This window comes from Phyllostomus discolor, chromosome 2, assembly GCF_004126475.2.
Source record: "Phyllostomus discolor isolate MPI-MPIP mPhyDis1 chromosome 2, mPhyDis1.pri.v3, whole genome shotgun sequence".
Lineage (NCBI taxonomy): Eukaryota > Metazoa > Chordata > Mammalia > Chiroptera > Phyllostomidae > Phyllostomus > Phyllostomus discolor.
Window position 1 is genome coordinate 51,745,387 of NC_040904.2, and position 22,122 is coordinate 51,767,508.

The 22,122-nt window shown below is 40.4% G+C and overlaps 1 protein-coding gene across 2 annotated transcripts in view; it reads right to left on the minus strand.

Annotated features, from left to right (window-relative positions):
* ATP13A5 (ATPase 13A5) overlaps nucleotides 1-21,918 on the minus strand; it is a 98,669-nt gene extending 76,751 nt beyond the window's left edge. The window contains exons 1-6 of one of the 2 annotated variants that reach the window (XM_036017851.1): nucleotides 21,795-21,918; nucleotides 20,934-21,019; nucleotides 4,303-4,476; nucleotides 3,255-3,401; nucleotides 2,955-3,025; nucleotides 2,772-2,852 (exon numbers count right to left, since the gene is read on the minus strand). In XM_036017851.1, coding sequence (XP_035873744.1) covers nucleotides 2,772-2,852; nucleotides 2,955-3,025; nucleotides 3,255-3,401; nucleotides 4,303-4,476; nucleotides 20,934-20,993 — 533 coding nt within the window. In that variant the 5' untranslated portion in view covers nucleotides 20,994-21,019; nucleotides 21,795-21,918. Of the gene's footprint in view, nucleotides 1-2,771; nucleotides 2,853-2,954; nucleotides 3,026-3,254; nucleotides 3,402-4,302; nucleotides 4,477-20,933; nucleotides 21,309-21,794 lie in introns of those variants that run through there. The other variant, XM_028504659.2, reaches the window with a different exon arrangement.
* Between the last annotated feature and the right edge of the window lie 204 nt (nucleotides 21,919-22,122).

The following is a 22,122-nucleotide window of genomic DNA, read 5'->3' on the forward strand; positions in this document are numbered from 1 at the left end:
TAATATTTAAGTCATTTATTAACTACCAACTGAATGCTAAACACTGCCTCTCTCCTCTACTCCAACCATCCCTTCCTTCCTCTCCCTAAGCACTGGCCTGATGGAAGAATGTCTACAATAGCAATGTCTTCTAGGGATGGAGCTTTCAAAGAGGACAAAGGTCATGGTATACCAGCATGACTTCTTTTCTGATTCCCCCAGAAGACCTGAGGGGTGAGAAAGTAGGGTCTCAGAACAGCCCTAATCTCTCTCTCTCTCCTGCCTCCCTTCTGATCCTTCTTTCCCTCTGTTTCAATGTCTCTCTTCTCCTGAAGTTTCCACCAGCTTGGAGCTGAGCATTAATTTCCATTAATGCTTCCTCCTCTGATACTAACAGGCGTGCCTTTTCACTCAGTGTTGTGACAAGTGCTGAGGACTAAGGTTGGCCCTGCAGAATCGCTGAGCCTATGGTGAGCACCTCCCTCCAGCTCCATGCTCAGTGGCTTCAAATCAGCCATGATTGGAGAAGTCCCATAATAGAAACTGGCCATCTCTACCCATCAAAGGTTTTCTTCCCCCCTCCCCCCCCAGAGAGCTGGGTTACCAACAAGGTAATTTGTCCGTAGTTAATGCCGTTAGGAGGTGCCTGCTATCTCCTCTGTCAGAAAGCCCCCTTCTCTTTTCAGGAGATTAAACAAAGGAGGTCAGAGGATGGTGTCCTGAATAAAAAGAAGCTGAAGAGATCCTCAATGTAAAAACTATCCTAATAGGAAGACTGTTGGATAACTGGGGAATGAGGTGGGTTTGTTTTTCCATAGGACCCTGTTTCCATGAGATAAGAGAACTACCTCAAGTGTCCATGGGCCTGTCTAGGACAGGGTCTAAGAGGGAAAGCTGCACTGAGTTCATGAATGAGTGAAGCTAGGAACAGAAAGCATCCTGGAATAATCTTCCTTTCTTTCCGATGCCCTCTGACAGTTTCTTTCCAGGATAAACGTAGCTCTCCTGATGTCCTGATTTGTCTTTTGCTACTAAAAAATGAGAACTATGTAAATCTGTGTATTTTTCCTCTTTTCCTGGCTGCTAGAAAGCCTAAAGAGAGGTTGTAGTTAGACTCTGTGGCTTTTCATCATCGGAAATTTTTATGTATTTTCCTTTTTTTCTTCACATCTCATGCCTTTACTTTTCATGCAAGCAAGCTCAAGGAAATTAACATCACTCAATCCATCATATTTATTTTTTTAAAGAGTTAATCTCACACTGAAAAATAAGGAAAAATTAGGGGGAAAACACTCCACATTCTATTTACTATCGTTACCCTCTAAATAGATGAGCCCATAAAATAAAATGTGCCTGCATGTTTATCAGTATATTATCTCCTTTATTCTTCATATTTGAAAAACTATACTCTCTGTCTTGCTTATTAGATTGTCAAGTTCTTTATTGTGTAGACCAGATTTAAATTTAATTATGTATGATGTTTATTAAAGCCTGGCACTTGATGAATAAGGACAAACACGAGGTGGCTGCACTGATGGAAATCTTTCCTGCAGAAATGCTTTTCCAGACAGTATCTCTACATTTATCAACTAGATTTCCTAAATGCCCTAGATCAATCTTTTAAAGTCTGGTGCTTAATGCTTCTAAACCAATATATTTTTAATGACTTTGAAAACTTTTTGTATTTCAATGTATTAAGCATTGAAAGCTTATATAATGCTACCATTTCTACGGCATTTTGCAATATTGTCGCAGTCTAGATGCTTGCTTCATTTATTTTCATTATGTTCAGGCAAAGACAAAACTTAAAAACAACAACAGATCAGTAATTTTCAGAATTGGTGTGCATCAGAATTATGGGGGTGCCTGCTAATTATGCAGAGTTTCTTCTCTCATCACTACCCCTAGCTCCTACCTACTAAATCAGAACTGTGGGGAGAGTCTAAAAACCTGTATTTTAAGTACTGGATTGCTCCTTAACTTGTGAAGTAGTGTTTCTGGCTGACTATAAAGAAGGTCAAGCAGATAATGTCCTCACAACTGGTCAAGAGATGAAGCTGATTATTAAAATTCAGGGGAAAGCTGGCAATTGTTTCCTTTCAGATTCATCAGGATTCATCACTTCAAATTACAGGTGAGGAAAGTGAGGATTCTAGGTCACTGTCAGTTAATGAGTAGTATAAGCATTTTCATTCCTACTACTATTGTTTCTTAACCTATGTGCCCCTAGACATGCATGCTCCCAATTGTACAACAATTCTTTACCTCTCTTTCCCACTAGTTAGTAAATGTCTTTTTTATCCCGACATCCCTAGTGTTTTGCAAAGCATGAATCAGGCACTGTCCTAGAGGTGTAGTGAATGCTGTGGTGAATGACACAATTAACTGAACAAACAAAATCCTCATCTCCAAGGGCTGTTCTTTAAAGTAAAATGCAATCAGAATATTGTCTTTTTCTAAGGACTTGAAGGATTAAGAAGCTGATGTTTATGAAATGACTCCAGATCATCTTTTTGAGGAAAAAAAATTCAAAAGACAACACAGAGAAAACTGTTGTACAATCCTGAAAGAAAAGATCAAATGTTATTTGATTGCATTGTTCTTTTAGTCTTTTCTTTTTAATAAGTTTGTCTATGATGTAAATAATTTAGAATATCTTTCCTGATGTCAGTAAATGAGCTGGGATGAGATGAAATTGATGAAGCATTATGCCAACAATTCACTGATCGCAAGCCGTATGATGTTTCCGTTTCCGCTGACAAAGTTCACTCCGGGATTATTGCAAACCCTACCTGATCTCCTGCTCTTCACTGGTCAGACCCAGTCCGAACATGTGATGGATGTCGTAGCAGGAGTGGCTGTCTTCCAGCAACCTGGGATGTGGGCAGGACAGGAACCACACTTCAGTTCACCTCATACAAGTCAGTGTTCTTCCCTTATATCCTGACGTAGGACCCAGTACAAGCTGGACTCACCCAACTTTCTGAAACCTCTTCTCCAAGTTGTCCCAAACATACTTGATTTTCTGCACTTGGATACACCGTAGCTGCAATGACAGACATGATAAGATATCAGTCATTCATGAAGGGAAGCTCCTCTGGGAAGGGGAGGGCTGTGCAACGCAGGTCCCGCACAGCTCTGGCTTTCCCTGACATGTAGCTGTGACTCCTGCCTGGTCCAGTGGTGCGAGATCCAAACTTTCACTTAGCAAACACTCACAGTACTCTTTTCTAGCAAAAGCGTACCATGACAATGCACTCTCACAACTCACTTACTTTTAATTCCGGTTTCAGTACAGCCTGGTTTATGACAGAGTGGTGGTCAGCTACGAGGGGCTGTTCCAGGTTTTTGCTGATAGGAAACTTCAGTGTGGATAAGTAGAGACAGATCACCTTCTTCCTCGTATATCTCTGAAACTCGTCCTAGAAAAGACACTCCAGCCTGTGAAATTCTCAAATGTCATTCCATAAGGTACTCGATCAACCAAGAACCTGCCAAGTGCTAGACCAGTGCTTCCCAAAGTTTGGGCTGCAGACACAGCACTAGCATTATCTTGGAACTTGCTAGAAGTGCAAACGCTTGGTGCCACCTCAGACCTACTGGATCAGGAAGCCTGGGGCTGTGGCCAGCAGTCTGCGCTTTAAAGAGCCCTCCAGATGATTCTGATTGCACTAAAATTTGAGAACACTGTGCTGGAGAATAAAGAGAAAAATGCACTTTTCAGAAAAACTTTATATTCAGAAAATAGTTTCTGGCCCTCTTAAAATCACATATAGATGTTTAAAATGTCCAATTTCCCTCAAAATACACATTTTGAAAAGTTGAGGGATCATTCCCATGTTGTGTTTCTAAGAGTCATCGCACTGACGGCCGCTGTTCCTGTACGAGCTAAGAGCGCTGCCCATTAGCCTGACATAGTGGAAATTTCCTTAGTCTGATGTGGAAGAAATGTCCTTCGTTCCTGGGTTAGACTAAGAGATCGCAAACAGATCGCAAAGATACTATCTCCATCTCCTATTTTGGGACAGGAAAAATCTTTCAGGGGTATCCAAGCTTTTAGTGTCTCTGGGCCACACTGGAAGAAGAAGAGCTGTCTTGAGCTGCACACTAAATACACAAACACTAACGAAAACTGATGAGCAAAAAAAAAAAGATTTTAAGTAAATTTACGATTTTGTGTTGGGCCATATTCATAGCCACCCTGGGCCGCATGTGGCCCTGGGGCCTGTGGGTTGGACACCCCTGCAAGCTCTCCCCTCTGGAATGCTAGCCAGTCAGCTGTTGGTTGTGCCACAAATGCAACAGGATAGGACACGCACGCACCGTTGTCCTTAGCAGAAGAGTATCTGCTTCTTGCAAGGGGCACGGGACACAGGTGGCCCACACCCTCCACTGGGGCCTCCAGTAGAGCACCAGCAGGAGGGCCCCGCAGGTCAGCACCGAGGCTGTAAGGCAGAGCGCTCTGCGCAGATTGTGGGTCTGGAAACCAAACACCTCCTGGAGAGAAAAATAAAAGATCACTCTATTTTCCTCTTTCACATAAGCATACCATTTTGTTCCAAGAAATACAGACTTCAGAGGCAGGGGTGTTAACTGGGAGAGAAATTTGGCTTTGGCTGTTTGAATCAGATTGATTGCTTACAGCTGTCAGCTGATAGAGTAAAAAAAGGACACATCTTACTACCCTGGCATACGAGCTAGGATATCAGACAGCAGAAGCAAGCAATGGTCAGAATTATTTGCTTCTAAATACTCTTAAGAGTCACCTCATAATTTGATAAAGTGCTTCATACTTTGAATGAGTTCTACTTTCTTTAACAATAAGCTTTTAAAAAATCATTAATATGAATTTACTGGAGGAAGATGATAAAATCATGACAGAATATAGTTCACACTTAATATCCAGCTTTATTCAAATTCAGCTTTGTTTAATAATAACATGATTGAGGAGAACTGAAAGTATTAATATCTGTACTGCTTGCTGAGCCAGTAAGATATATAAATTAAGAAACTATCTGTGGACACGAGAGGCTTTCAAAAGACAGCTGTCGTTATTTACCTGAGGAGGAACATGCTGAACGGTTCTACTTTTAGTAGCAGGTTAGTTAATATTTGTCATTCATTGAATAAAGATTTAAGATGTTGTTTGAGGGGAAAACAAATAGCCAAAAAATAATATATTTGTTCTTTTTGAAGCCGATTTATAGTTTTCATCATCTACAATAAAGATTCAAAGCATTTTTTTATTCCAAAAACTAGATTTTTCAGACAATAAAATGGTATTAACCAGGGGGGTGGGGTGGGAAATAAAAGTGATTGTGTCTAAAAATACAAATTTGAAACAAGTACTAAGATAGCCCTAGAAGTTTAATGAACACAGATGATAATTTTGTACTGTAAGTCCATAGTGTGATAAATACTGTTACATTGTCAACCATGTTACATTATATAAATATATCAAAGTAACATACTATACCTTAAATTTAGACAATGCTAGTTGTCAAATTTTTTCCATAAAAAAACCTAGATTTTTGGTGTATTTGGAAGATCCAGAAGGGTGCTGATTATGAATGACATCGTTACTATACTATGATTTTAGGTTCTGATATTACTTTTGTGTTTTTTTCCTATGACTCTGAACTACCATGTCCAGATCACAGAACTTTAATGTCAAGAAAAGAGGTTTTTACTGAGTTTCCATAGCACTTTGAAATAATGGGATCTTCTGAATTTTATGCCAGTTTAGATCATGTTATAATAAATCTTTTGGCTTTATTCTTTGGGAAAGTTTTTGTCTTCATTATGGTTATTTTCATTATGTTTTTCTAATAAAGCACTGTGTGGTAGGTCAAGATTTTAATAACAGTTGTTGAAAGTAATCCCTAAGTATAATGGGAAGGTCACAGGCTTAAGAAGCAAGGATGTAAGTTGAGTTGCTGGTCTGCTAGTTATCAGTTATGTGACCAGAATTCGCCCCTAGGGAATCCCAGTTTCTCCTCTACAGAGACATTAGAAATACGTCTAATATTTCTAATACGGCATATGTATGCTCAAGTCAGAAAATGCCTCCTTAAGTGCTCTGCAAAGTAATTACAATTTTGAGAGTTCCTTTCCACAGTTCTTCCACACACCACCCAACTGAGGAAAAACATTAAGTTTAGTGATGCAGCCCCTGTATTTGGCAATCATTCACGCTAAAGTTTAAATGTTACTTAGAAGCATGTGTTCACTCTACTTGGAAGCATATTTTTGGTTGGTCTCCTATCTTTCTAATTTTCTCTCTGATTCTATAAACCTGTTTTGATTTTACTTGTGAATTTACTTATTTATAGTTTTATTAGACTCAAATAAAACGTATATGCCAGTTTACATATTATGTCAGAAATATCACTAAGTGATTTATGGGGCTTACTGCTAAAGCCCAAGTGCGTTCAAAATAGATGCAGAAGAATTAGGAATTTTAGCTCAGTTTATAGTGGAAATGACATTTGTACATGACTTTCCTTCTCTCTGTTTACATGCCTACAGCAAGCACATTGTTAATCATAATTCTGATTCTTTTTCATTCCTTGTTATATAACAACTTTTATTAAAAAAGGAACTTGCAATGCTAGCAAAGCTCCAATAAAATCACTACAGCTACATTCTGCTAATAAGGTTATAAATTAGAATAATTCTTTAGGGAAACCAAGGTGACAAATTGTATCAAGAATTATAAAGGTGTTTCTATTTCTTGAATCAGTAATTCCCCACTTAGAAACATACCCTGAGGAATAATACGTAAAGTAGAAAGTAATATATATCAAGATGTTCTGTGTAGCTTGATCTGTAATAGCACAGTTATTGAAAGAATTGAACCCATGGTGTGATAAGACATGAAACATTGAAACAACGGTCTATTGAGGAGCCACTGCAAACAAAACACATGGAGTAACTGCAGACACCTGGGACATTCCGTGATGTACTGTTAAGTGAAGAGAAAACAAAGAACAGATAGAATAAATGGAAAACAAATAGCAACATTTTGAACTTTAATGTAATTATATCAGTAATTACATTAAATGTAAATGATCTTAGTAGTATGATTGAAAAGCAAAGATTGTCAGACTAGAAAATAAGATAAGACCCACAATATGCTGTTAATAAGAGATATATTTTAAATATAAAGAAGCAGAAGTTAATTAATTAAAAGAAGCAGATAAGCCCTGGCTGGTGTTGCTCAATGGATTGAGCGCAGGCCTGTGAACCAAAGAATCACGGTTTATTTCCCAGTCAGGGCACATGCCTAGGTTGCAGGCCAGTTCCCAGCAGGGAACACACGAGAGACAACCATACATTGATATTTCTCTCCCTCTCTCCTTCCCTTTCCCTCTAAAGATAAATAAATAAAATCTTGAAAAAAGTTTAAAAAATAAAAGAAGCAGATAGATTAAAAGGAGAAAAAAGGGAAATATACCATGCAAAGACTAAGAAAAGAAAATTGGCACGGCTATATTAATGTCAGACAAAATAGACTTTAAGAAAAAAAATAGTATGAGAAAAAAGACATTTTATAAGCTAAAAGACCACAGGAATACAACAATCCCAAATTTTTGTGTACCTATAAATGTAGTTTCAAAATTTCTAAAGCAAAATTGATAGACCTTAAATCTATTTACATAACCAGAGATTTCAACACACCTTTCTCACTAACTGATAAGTAGACAAAAAAAATTCAGTAAGAATACAGGAAGTCTGAACAATCTCATTATCTAAATTGCCCTAATTAATACAGAAAATCACAGACTCAAACTGCATGATTCAAATTCTTTTCAAGTACACATAAAATATTTACCTAAATTGACTGCATTATGCAATGCAAAGTATGATGACATTATAATTAAATTAGAAACTAACCACAGAATAACTTTAAAATTCCCAAATGTTTGCAAAGTAAACAATATATTTCTAAATAACATATGTGAGTCAAATAAGAAATTACAATAAACATTAGGAAATATTTTGAACTGAATGAAAATAAAAATTGACAGTAGAGCCCCAAACTGGAAACATCTAAAAGTACAAGAGAAAAAAAAACAAATTTTATGTTTCCATACAGTGGAATACCACAAAACAAAAAAAAGGAATGAACTTCTGATGCACACAACATGAATAAATCTCACAGACATCACCTTAAGTAAATGAACTACATATAGCAATGTACAATTCTACCTATTTCAAGTTCGAAATGAGCAAAACCCATGACAAAAGTCACTAGGTTGTACACTTAAGATGAGTGAACTTTCTTTATATAAATTTATATAAATATACCCATGGACTTATTTATTATTTTCTCAAATTGTTGACACTATTACAGATGTCCCCATTTCCTTCCACCCTTTGCCCACCTGAGTGTATTTTGTCAATAAAAAGTTTTAAAAAGTGGAGTGAATTTCTTTCTTAGACACTCTGTTCCAAGCAAGTAGAAGGTATTTTAATTACTGTAACAGGATTAGATTGAGAAGGGGGGCGGGGGGGGAGGCTGCATGATACCAGAAATGAGTAGGAGAGACGGAGAGGGAGAGAGAGAGAGAGAGAGAGAGAGAAGTGGTATCTGGGGAAACGGGAGGTGTGGAGTCCTAGAAGAACGCGGCCGCACGCTGGCGTGATGACCAGGGAGAACGGACGACCTCCACTGGAGCAGGGGGAAGACCGCATCCCCGATAACTGAGACGGGGGAAGAGGTTTCTCAGCATGACACTGCCCATGGCTGGGGACACCTAGATCAAAGTGTCAGCAGACTTTTGTCTGTTCAAAAATAAAGTCAAAGTAAGTAAGTAAGAACTTGTACATGTCAGAATAGTTTTTAGAGATGCGTATCTCATTGAGCAAAGTGAACAGAAGCTACAGTGTTGCTTCTTTGATAAACTGACCTCACAATCCTTGGTAAAATTCCTTCCCAGACCATTTCTCAGTTTTCCCAGAGGTTATGGTGTCAGGCATGGGACTAGAGGCTTTGGCTGAAAGAACTTTATCACAACTTTATTTGGCATTCTTTTAACCAAATACTCTTAATCGGCTGGCCAGTGTCTGAGTGATTCAATGTTTGTGTGCTTCCACTTTGACTAGTTAATGTCAAGCATAAGTTGGTTGTTCTAAATGATTAGTCTTCTGACGCAGTAAGAGTCACTGAGCTTTCTCCTAAATATTTATACACCCCTGAGAAAATCCACTAAGAAATGCAGAGTAGAGGAGGCAGCCATGGGTAATATTTATACTGTAAAAGAGGAAAGTAAGTAGAATCCAAAAGTCTCATAAACATAGAGAGACCGGGAACAGGAGTGAGAGGACCAGAATCTCAAACCCGTTATACATGGTTTCTTATAGTAGAGTGAGTTTTGTCACCTATTACCTACGTGACCTCAGGATTGAACTTCTCTAAGTTTCAGCTTCCATCTTGATAGTTAGGGGATTTTAATAGCACACAACTGGAAGAATAGTGGTGAGGACTAAATAAGAAGTCATGAGGGGCATCCAACCCAAGGCCCACAGGCTGCGTGCAGCCCAGGATGGCTAAGTATGTGGCCCAACATGAAATCGTAAATTTACTTAAAACCCTTTTTTTTGCTCATTAGATTTTGTTAGTGTTTGTGTATTTAATGTGCAGCCCAAGATAATTCTTCTTTCAGTGTGGCCCAGAGACGCCAAAAGATTGGACACCCCTGTAAGGTGTGGGGCATAAAGCAAGCTCTCAGTCAATGCCAAGAAGTGGTTTGCTAATAGGTCAATCAAAGGAGAAGAGAGGTGACTCTTTCAGTCTTGAAGTGAAATATTAACTCGAAGTTGGAAATGGAAACAGGCTCTGTTCCACAAGGAACCCAGATCTGCCACCACCTATGAGTTGAGTTGAAAAGCATAGAGGTTATGCTCATCCTCATGGACTCTTGAATTGTATTCTCTCTAAGTGGTGATGTTCCCTCTCTTATTTCCCACCAGAACTCTGTATTCCAGATACCAGGAGTGGTACCAGAGCCCTAATGACTTCTTCTAAGCCCAGAGTACAGAAGAAGCAGTGGCATTGGGAGTAACAATGAAATACGCACATGCCTTTTGACAGAGGTTGTTGCCTAAGGTCAATTTAGAGCCCTGCGGAGGTCTATCAGCAGAGTGTCTGTGCCTTATCCCCCACCCATTGCCTTCTAGAAGTTTTCGCTTCTGTTTTTAGCTCCATCACTTACTAGTTAATGTGATCGCAGTAAATTACTTTAATTACCTAAACTTTAGATTCCTCATGTGAGAAATGTGACTGGTTGTAAAGTGCAACAGCAGTAGTCTGGTGTAGCAGTTAAAAGGTAGGGTTATGGCATTTAAAAAAAAGTTCAAATTCTCTACCATATAACTGCAAAAAATGACCTAGGGCGATCCACTTTACTTCTTCCGAGTATTCCATTTTCTCCTCCATAAATGAAAATAACAGCAATAAGCATCTTCTAGGGTCGCTGTGAGCAACTAACAGGATAATATATGCAAAGCATTTAGCTCAGTTCCTGAAACATTTTGAGCACGCAGTATGTGTTAAGAGTTAATGTTTGCTTGGGTAATATGCAGTTCAACAAAATTTCAAACCAGTGTGAAATGATTTGACCACAGGCAATATTCAGAACTAAATGTTATTTGCCAAAACCACAAGTTGTATTTCTCAAAGTGATTGATCCAATGGCTTAAATGGAATTTTTGCTTTTTCCACAAAGCACAAATTGTCAAACTTGAAGTCAGTTAGAGGCCAAAAAAAAAGACTGCTCACCTTTGCAATAAGTGAAACTGAGACAAGAGTTTTAAGGTAAACACCCAATTGATTCAAAGATTAACTAGACATCATAACTATGCACAGGAGTGTGCATGCACACACATGCATATGTACATGCATACAAAAAACCAGCACAATCATTTTGCACTTGTGCAGGAGGAAAGCAGTATAATAGAACATCCTCTGATGTTATGTAATGTGATCTTGTATATGTTACATAACTGAGCCTTGATTTCCTCAGCTATAAAATGGATATTTGAGGGGCTAACTTACAGGGATTAAGTGAGAACATATAGGAAACCCTAGCACATGAAAAGCACTTTTAAAATTATCTTTTTTTCTGTCTCTTCTTTATAGGTACTTCCTATAGTTACCATCAAAGATAGCACCAGTTGGTTAAATCTTCAGGAAAGAAGAACAATGGGGTGCTACTTCATGAAATATCCTCTTAGTCACATGGAGCTTCCCCTTGGGTCTCCCCCTGTCTGGGTTCATGGATTTTCATCATAGCCAGAGCACTAGCATTTATGCATGACCACCTTGTGTGAACAGGTCCTTTTTAGGTTTTGTGAATGCTTTTGTTCTTAGCTTCACTGTGTGTTTATCCATCAAAAACATCTGCTGTGTGCCCACCATGCAGAGGCACAGTACGTCCTTGGGATGGGCATTTTGGGATGGGAGTTCATAACGCTTTCACTTACTCAAACAAAAGCTCTCACAACAGCACAAACCAAGGGTGACTTACTCACCCAAGACATAAATAACTCTCAGTATTACAATTATCCCCTGTGAATGGCAAGCCCAGGTTTTTGCTATGACATGTTAGGCTTTCCCATGGGTGAGACGTTCCAACAACCTTAGAGTAAGGAAGCTTTTTCTATGTAGGCCTCAAGTTTCAGTCCCTTGAATCAGAGACAAGGAAATAATATTTCTGTGTCCTCTCATGAGACTAGAATTCATCATGTTTTATCTTCTTTCTTTTAAAAACAACCATTACAGTGCCAGTTTCTATTCATTATTCACAATCTACCCATTGTTATTTTTATCTAGACAGACCAAATTGTGTTCCCATGTGTGTTAGATAGGAGGGCATTCTTAAAACTTTGCTGTCTTATCACTAACTCTGCCTTGCTTCCAGGTTCTTTTCTTTAATGCAAAGACAGCACAGTCTCTACTGATGGGCCGGGTTAGTGTGGTCATTGTTCCTCACCCTCGATTGCTGCTTGGATTTGGCCACGTGTAGTCATTTGTGTTGAATATCACTAATAAGTAGGCATTGTTAATTACAGTTTTCTATATTTTGCCCTGCAATCATGCCATGGAGTGGCCTTTGAGTGGGATAAAATGTTTTCAATCACTGTCGCTTTTGTCTGTATTTAACAACAAGAATGACCTTTTCTAGCAGGGTGACTCTTATGGGTTCCTGGACCCAATACCCAATTCTCACTATGTGCGTATGCATGTGTGTGTGTGTGTGTGTGTGTGTGTAGGAGTTTCTCATACAACATAAGACAATTTTTGAACATCAGCTGGATGTCCTACAATTCAACTCAATTCTGGCACTATCAAACTGAAAATAGCACCTTATCCCACACGTCAAGGGATCGGTGCTGTAACGCTGCCATCTACCAACTCCAGACACCTGTCACAAGTCCAGATAACAACCTATACTACTAACCAACTGGCTACAAACTGGAGGTTCCCAGAACCCCTACCTTGAGTTCAATTGACTTGTGAGAGCAGTTCACTGAACTCAGAGGAATGTTTTACTTACTAGAACACTGCTTCATTATAAAAGGATACAACTCAGGAACAGCTTGAGTTGCAAGGAAGAGATGCAAGGGCAGGGGATGGGAAAGGGCACTGAGCTTCCATGCTCTCTCCAGGTGGCCACACTCCCATCACCTCCACATGTTCGCCAACCAGAAAGCTCTCTGAACCCAGGCCTTTTAGGGTTTTGTGGAGGATTTATTACCTAGGAATGATTGGTAAATCATTGGCTATTGGCAACTGATTCAACTTCCGGCCCCTCTCTCCTCCCTGGAGTCCAGAGAGGTGGGACTGAAAGTTCCAGTCCTCCAAGTACAGGGTTACTTCTCCTGACAACCAGCCTCCACCATTAGGTGAAGTCCAAAAGTCATCTCATTAGCATAACAAAAGCACATTTGTTGTTCTCATCAGGAAATTCCAAGGTTTTTAGGAGCTCTGTGCCAGACCAAGACCCAATATACATTTCTTTCCTTTTTTCTTTTTTATTAAATTTATTGGGGTGATATTGGTTAATAAAATTATACAGGCTTTGGGTGTACAATACTATAAGACGTCATCTGTATATTTCATTGTATGCTTACCACCCCAACTCAAGTCACTTTCCATAACCATTTATCCCCCCTTTACCCTCTTCTACTTCTCCCCACCCCCTTTCCCTCTGGCAATCGCCATATTAATGTCTGTGTCTTTGAGTTTGCTTGTGTTTTTTTTGTATGTTTGTTTGTTGCTCAATCCTTTCACCTTTTTCACCCAGACCCACAACACCCCTCCCCTCTGACAGCTGTCAGTCTGTTCTCTGTGTCTATGAGTTTGTTTCTATTTTTTCTGTTAGTTTATTTTGTTCATTAGATTCCACAGATGAGTGAAATCATATGGTACCTGTTCTTCTCTGACTAGCTTATTTCACTTAGCATAACGCTGTCCAGGCCCATCCACGATGGTGCAAATGCTAAGATTTCCTTCTTTTATGGCCTAGTAGTATTCCATTGTGTAAATGTACCACATTCTTTTTATCTACTCGTCTATTGATGGACATTTGGGCTGCTTCCAAATCTTGGCTATTGTAAATAATGCTGCAATGAAATAGGGGTGCATATATTCTTTTTCTTTTTATAAATCACAATACCACAGTGACTGTAGTTTTAATACAGTATTATATAGCCGAAAGTTGCTAAAAGTGACTCTTAAAAGTTTTCATCACAAGGACGAAAACATTATAACTATGTGTAGTGGTAGATGTTAAGTAAACTTATTGTGATGATTATTGCACAGTATATACAAATATTTAATCAATATGTTGTACCCCTGAAACCAATATATTGGGTTGACCAAAAAACTTGTGTTTTTTCCCACAAGGTGGCTCTAGTAGTGCTTGGTTGTCTTTAACTTCATTCAAAATAATTTTTTTTAGATTGTATTGTGACAGCTGTCATATCAGCATGCATTTTTTAAAAATATAGAAAAATCAGTGAATTTTTGTGTAGCCATTTTAATATTGAAGATGGAAGAAAATAGGCAACATTTTTGGCATATTGTTTTATTATTTCAAGAAAGGTAAAAACTCAACTGAAACACAGGAAAAAAGATTTCTGCATTTGTGTGGAGAAGGTGCTATGACCAATCGAACATGTCAAAAGTGGTTTGCAAAAAATTTGTGCTGGAGATTTTTCACTGGACGATGCTCCATGGTCGGGTAGACTAGTTGAAGTTGATCAAACTGAGACACTGAGAACAATCAACATTGTACCACACAGGAGATAGCTGACATACTCAAAATATTCAGATCAATAAAGTTATTGGTGAAAAAATGAAAAATATACATCTTTTATTTTCTGGAAAAAAAACTACAAATTTTTTGGCCAACCTAATAACTTATACATCAATTAAATCTCAGTTTTTAAAAGAAAGAGTGTTCTTGAACAACCCTATAAAATAGAAACTATTATTTATTAGAATAGACTATTAATGATATGTGTAAATTATTTGTAGGTTAAAGAAATTGAGTCTTAAAGATGTCCAAAATAATCATTGTAATGGTTCCCTTATGCTTTCTCTTTGGAGTAAGACAGGCCCTTTATTCTTTAGCAGTGTGAATCAAAGCCCGATATCAAAGAGATGAACATAGATCACTCTCAGCTCCAAGCATTCCCATAAAGTCAAGTGGTACTACTGTAACAAACATACTAACATATGGTCCTCCTGGAAGTCAAAGTGGGACTCTGGACACTCGTTTGATGCGGCTAATGGTGGAAGAGCCATAAGTGTGAGTAAAAAGAAAAGGAGATGATATATGGGTGATTAGCAGGGACAGTTTCTGGAACCAGAATTTGCCCTAAACTAAGGACAGGGGACAACATGGCATGCTCTTTTAAAGTTCATTCATGGAATGCAAGCATCACTAAATAAGGGTGTCTCAGAGATTGTTCGGTTCAAAATATTCTCTTAAAAAAACAGCTGTCACAATCCTTCACAGATGAGCATCTGTTGTCTGCTTAAGACAGGCTGCTCACGGCTGCACCTTCCCTGTGGGACAGCTGTGACAGTGTCTTTGTTTACCATTGCTGTATAACACACTTAGTGGTTTAAAACAACACAAATTAATTATCTCACGGTTTCCATGGGCTAGGAGTCCAGTTAGCTGGGTCCTCTATTCAGCATCTCACAAGACTGAAATCAGGGTGTCACTGGGGCCATGTTCCTTCTGGAGGTCAAAGACCTCTTTCAAGGCCCACAGTTTTGGTAGGCTTCAGTTGCTCATGGCTTCAGGAGGCCCCATTCTTCTGCTGGTTGTCAGCCAGAAGCTACTCTGAGTTCCCAGTGCTCAGAGACCACACAGAGTTCCTGAACATTAAATTCTCCATCATCAAAGATGTGGATTTAAACCTCCCTTGCATCAAACCTCTCTCATGCTTTAAGTCTCTGACTTCAGGAAGGGCCTTGTCTCTTTTCCAGGGTCACCTAGTTAGGTCAGGCTCACCCAAACAATCTCCCTTTTGTTTACCTTATCTGAGTCTATGTTGATTAGATCTGTAAAATCCTCTTTTGCCATATAACATAATACAATCACAGGAATTGTAGCTCATCATATTTGCAGGTTCTGCCCACACTCAGTTGGAGGAGATTCTAAAGGTAAAAGCCACAAGAGGGGTGTCATGTGAAGGTTCTGCCATGACAGATGGTTAGGAAGTTCTTCCACCAGGAAAATAAACCAGGCTGCCCCCCTCTACTCTGTCCTCCACATCAGCCACTCAACTACTAGAAGACAACGACCATGGCTGTTCTTTGGCAAACTGTTCCCAACATCTTTTCAACAGTTGTTAATTGTGATATCCAGATATCCCTGGATATCTGGGATCCTATACTTCTTAGAATGCACTATACTTCTTAGAATGCACTATAACTTCCTAGAGGTTTCCTAAGTAATACAGGCTATAGCAGGACTATTATTTTGTTCTTTACAACAGACTTCTGTGAAAACATCCAAGGACTGATTTGTTTTATAGATATACCATATTGGCAACTAATGCAGTCATGACCAAGTGAAGCACTTGAATTGTTTTTTCATGAACATCTACTAAGTCCTAGTCATTAATACCCTCATCTTGTATTTTAATAATAATTTTGAGCAAAAAGGAGAAAGGACTCATGGACATGGACAACAGTGTGGTGATTGCAGTGGGGGGCACTAAATGGTAATGGAAAACAAATACAATAAAGATAAAAAATAATAAATAAAAACTTGAGGATTAACATGTGGATTGGGTGCTACTATAGTGAGGCCTAATACATTGCATTTTGCCAGTTTCTCTCCTATAATCCAGCCTAGAGAACACTTTGAATTGTGATTCTGTCACCTATATTCTTGTCTCTCCTTCATAGTGAGGTGTCGTTTGAAGATTAGATAAGTTTGCCTTCGTCCAAGCCATTAATATAAATTTGACTGAAGACAGGAACGGGCCAGTAGGGCTTACTTTTTCATTTTCATGTTTACCATTTTTGAGTGTTTTTTGTATGTTAATGGGAGATGAAGAATGTATGACATTGTTTAAAATAATTCAGATGTTTAAAGTTTCAGATCTTTCTCACCAACTCTTCACATATTAGTTGTTTCTATAATGGTAGACCTCAAACAATTATCATTGCCCAAGTTTAGTCAGAGAAAGGGGAAATATTCTCAATATCAATTTCACTGAATATATGTGTCCCTGCATGTCTCACACCACACATCGTGACACGTGACTCCCTGCATGTAAGTGCATGCTTCATGTTTTCTCAGCTCTTTCCCCATTTTGTTTGACACCCTCACAGACCTTGTGAGCCAGGCTCCTAGTGAGGCCCGCGGAGGGGTCCACAGCTACACAGCTGGCAGCAGAGTTTTGACTGAAGCCCACATCTGCTGTCTTCGAGTCCAGGGTTCCTCCCCGCTCTCCCAGAAAAAAGGTGCCTTGAGGCGAAGTGCTCTCCTGTCAGTCCCAGGTCCTCCACGTTGCCCCTGGGGCTGCTTCCTCTTGTAATTTTGACACTTAGTGGGAGAGTGTGTGTGCAGAGGCAGGCACTGATGGAATGCTTGGGCTTAGCAATAGATACAAATAAAGCAGGACTTCTGCCTCAGGGGCCAGGTTTCAGGCCATCTCTCCAGAAATAAATGCAGCAAGTATGGCCAGAGCAGACTCCAAAACAGAGGCTGATACACACATAATGTACCTGCACAGGGACTGGCTAAACAGACACAAATGACTTCTTTCTCCCAGAAGGGTAGTAACGATAAAACAACAGCTTTCACTCATTGAAAACATCCCACCCTTTCTTGTGGTGGTTCCATGGAACATCAGCCATAAAAAAATTGCACACATACTCACGGAGGAAAGATTCCATGGGACACACTGTAATGCCCCTCTGAGAAATTCACCAAGAGCCGAGATATTATACTAGAGACTCTGAGAGGCCCTACTGTTATCTGCCTTCCTGTTTCACCTCATATTTCTGAAACCCAACTGATAGAATGAAAAAGGAGACATCTTATACAATACCTAAGAACAACATTGTCCTGCAGAAGGTATTTTGGAAAGGCTGTGTTATCTCATTTAACCCTCACCACAATTCTGAATGGAAGGCTTTACTCTCCACACTTCACAAGTGACTCAGAGAGGTTCAGTGACTTGCCCAACAGACCAGACACATGTCTGCCTGAGGCCAACGCCTGTTCCAAGAGGCACTGGGCTCCACAGCCAGAAGGCTCCAGGGTTGTTTGAAGTCTGATGTTGTGAAGGATCCTGTGGGCTATCAGGGAAGTTGTGGATCCTGAGAAGAGGTCAAGACACAAGAAGAGTTGGCTGTGGTCGGAGGGGCTGATGAAATATCTAGTCAGGGCAAATGTTTAGGAAAATGGCAGGTGAAGGAAAAGGAGACCACTGGAGCTTGTTAGTAGTGGGGAGGAGGAAGACTGAGAGGGAGGAGTTAAGGAAAAACAATAACGGCCCGCACAGTGAGGGTGGCTATCACACGGGCTGCTGTGAGGGTGACATGAAATACTGTTTGCCGAGTGCCTAGCGCAGTGCCCCATGCGATATTAGCGTCTCCCTCTCCTGAAGGAGGTAGGGCCAGAGAACAGCAGACAGGAATGGCACCAAGGCTCAGCCCTGGAGGCTAGTACGATGCTCTATACCCACGCTGAGCTCAGCGAAATGACTCGGACTGCACAGGCCCTCCCCGCTGCATAGGCTCCTTGTGGGTGTTTGATGGAAGGAATTTATTGTTTGCCTGTACAGTGTGTTGTTTTCACCTCAGCTCCTCTCACACAATCACAAGTGATTGTCCACTTGAAACTGTGAATGCAAATAGAAGTCAGAAAGGGCTGTGGGAACGTTTGGGAAAGTAAGAACAGGTGGGAAGAGGCTGTAATAGTCACGGACTGACAGCTCCCAAAGCCGAGGATAAGACCAAGCCCAGGTTTAGTTTGGCATACCGATTATCATTTTTTAAAAAACGGAATTTGTTTCCAAAATTCATAAGAAGTCTATTTCACACACGCATACCGATTTCTGGCTTCCCTTTCAAACTACAGCGCTGAAAGCACGGTCCGTTGACTGCAGGACAGCAGCCTCGAGGAGCTAGGGCGGCGGCTCCCTCCCAGCTTGTGACCCCTGTTTCCCCCAGGCCTACCTAACTCCCCCGGAGTTCTGATTCACCTGGACAGGGCGTGCATCTGTGCTCTGTGCCCAAGCTCACAAGTGATATCATGGAGAAGAAATCTACCTCCTCCCCCTCTTCCCCAACAAGCCCTGACTACTTGACATAAGCCTAGTGGGATTCCTAATAGGATTTTCGGTGGGTATCTCTAGAAGTGTTTGATCACCACCGGAAAAGTAAACTGTGGCACCTGGCCTGTTATTTAATGCTTTCATACCCATGCCTCCTCTGTGATTAAAAGATTAAAATACTGGGCTGTAAACCTTACAGATAGAACACCTAGTTTGTTAGAGAAAAATAAAGAGCAGCCAAAGATTTTTATGAGCACTCCTCTACAAGTTGAACAAAACATCAGTATCAGCACAGAGTTGTTCTGCTGTGAACATATTCTGTGAACCCCTTCAGTCTGAAGACTTCAGAGTGCCCTGCCATTGTCAAAATCAACGGTAAACTGACGTGAGCCTTGTTTGTTATTTAAATTCCCTAGGAACCACATTAAAGCAAAAAGAAGCAGGTGAAATTAACTTCCATAATATACTGTATTTAACCCAACAAATCCCAAATGTCATTTCAATGTGTAACCAATGTAAAATGAGACATTTTACACTTTTTAACAAAGTTTCCAAAGTCCTGTGTGTATTTTACACTATAGCACCTTTCATTTCGAACTAGATACTTTTCTAGTGCTCAGCCCCACATGTGGCTGGGGTTGCTGTATTGGCCAAAGCAAGTGATTAAATCACTTTTTTCCTCAGGTTAACAAACAAGGGTAGATGGATAACTATCCCACAGAATTCATAGGGACCGAGAAGCCAGACAGGAAACTGACACCCTTCTGATGTATGAATCCTATCCTCTGGGCTCCCTCCCGCCCCCAGGGCACCCTCTGTGTCCCGTGCCCCTGTCTCTCGGTCTCCCTTTCTCACTGCCCAGCTAGAGACACTATTGCAGCAGGAGCACACGGGCTGTAAAGAAGGAAGGAGTGGGCTGGATATCCAGCATGTCCCTTGCAGGCTGATGACCTTGCAAGTTATTCAACCTTCCTGGTCTCAGATTTCTTTTCTATGCAATAGGATTAATTTCTTTTCTGAGTTCTGCAGATCAAATAAAATAATAAAGGTCAACTTGTCAGCACCCAATAGACACTGTAGGAGTTTACAAGCTTTCAGTGATTACTTTTAAAGATTCATATATGTTTGGTGAAAGAAGCAATGGGGGTAAAAGAATCACAGAAGTAAGAACATTTTTTAAAATATGTGCTAAACCCCAGGCCACACTCTCTTCCTTCTTCCGTCCTTGGTGCTTATAGCCTCTCTGTGCAACGAGCATGACTTCCTCCTGAAGCACCCTGAGTTGGAGCTATACGTGCACACCAAGAACATAAGAATAATGACAGAGAGCTCAGTGTTTGCCTGAGCTTGTCCAGTTACATTAAGGCCCGGAAAAACACCTCAGTGAACTCCATGTGAGAGTGCAGCTGATTACTCTGCATAACGTCTGAGGAGCAGGCTTCACACAGTCGGGTGCATGGAAGGAGGGCAAGAGTGCCTTCATCTAGAAGACACACATTCCCAGCCCCTGCAGCTCTCCCCACTATAAAACTGTGCTCTGGGGCCTCAAGGAGCCTTACCAGACTGAGACCTCTCCAGGTCCTAAAGCCAACATCACTTCAATAGCCCCTGCCCACAGCCTTGGGGACTTTGAAAAGACTGTAACATCACCAAGCCACGATTACATAAAATGTTAAAGGGACTATTTAAGAAAAAGAAGATAAAAATCATGAACATTAAAAAGGCAACAAATTCACAGCTATCAATAACTGGATCTAAAAACAAAAAAAAACCCAAAAAACAAAAAACAAAAATAAAAACCAAAACTAAGCAAACAACCAGAACAGAAACAGAATCATAGGTATGGAGATCATTTGGAGGGTTATCAGCTGGAAGGGGGAAGGGGGAGAATGGGGGGAAAGGTACAAAGATTAAGAAGCATAACTGGTAGGAACAAAATAGACAGGGGGAGGTTAAGGACAGTATAGGAAAGGAAAAAGCCAAAGAACTTACACACATGACCCATGGACATGAACCAAGGGGGGAATTGCTGAAGGGAAGGGGTGTACCAGGTGGAGGAGGCAGGTGCAGTAGAAGTTAAGACAACAGTAATAGCATAATCAATAAAATATACTTTAAAAAAAGCAGGAAAGACTCACCAGTTCATTCTCCTCTCCTTGGTTGAGCAAAGCCCGATGGTCCTTATTTTTCCCCTCCATCTAAACAGGACCACCTGGCCAATACCCTGGGGAAATGTCAAACACACTGAAGCTTATGCAAACCCTGTACAGTCACTGCTTGTCATTGCTGTTCTCAGGTGATTAAGATCTCTCAGCACACACCTCATCTACCACGCTAACAAAGGAAAGAGAAGAAATACCGGTACTCTCCTCAACCACAGGATTAGTCTGTAGGGAACCACTTCGAGGTTCAGCCTCCACGTGGAACACCAGTAGGGAGCGAGTGGCATGCAGGACCACGCCCACAGAGAGGTTTTCCCATGAGGAATCAAGCCTGCATTGTACCTAGACTGATATGAGACTAGCTTTTGCTAAAACTCCTTCACCCTGAATTGCGACAGCAAGGGCTTACTGCAACTTCCTAAAATCTGAGCTAAACCTCCCAAGCATGGAGTGTGACCGGTTCAACCACTTTCCCCCTGATCTGCAGCATCCTTCTCTTTGAAGTAATTGGCAACATTCCTTCCTTTGCAATCTATAAAAGGTAATCCCTGGCAGTGAACCTGTGCATAGTAACTGAGGACTACCCTCCATGTAAGGTACCCAGAGAAGCAATAAAAGCCTGTCCAGGCAGGGACTGGGGCTCTCTGGCCCTCTTGCCCTCTCTCTCTGACTTAGAGAGCAGCTGTGCCATCCTTTTTTTCCCGTAGGATTCCTGTAGTCTGTGTGTATTTGTTCTCTAGCAGCCACAACATACACGGATCCTGTTGGCCAGGATCTGCCACATTAGTCTGTTAATCTATTGGCTTGTTATGTTTTTTTTTTCTTCCTAGAACTTACTTGCCGAGCTAGATGTGAGTGTCTCCAGACTTAAGCTGCTGAACTAAATAGATAATGGCCAGTGCTGTCCACAAATGTCTCAGCCAATGAGCAGAATGACCACTTTGCTAAAAACCTGAGACAACAGGATTAACCAGTGATAGATGAATAAAAACACCATGAAAAAAGGGGTAGGCAGCATCTGGAAGTGACGAGAGAATAGAAGGAAGAGAGGCTGGCTCATCACTGGGAACACAGAAATCATTTTGGAATCAGAAAACTCTGAATTCTAATCCCTGATTTACTGATGATCCTGGACAAGTAACTTAGAATATAAAGTTTAGGTTTC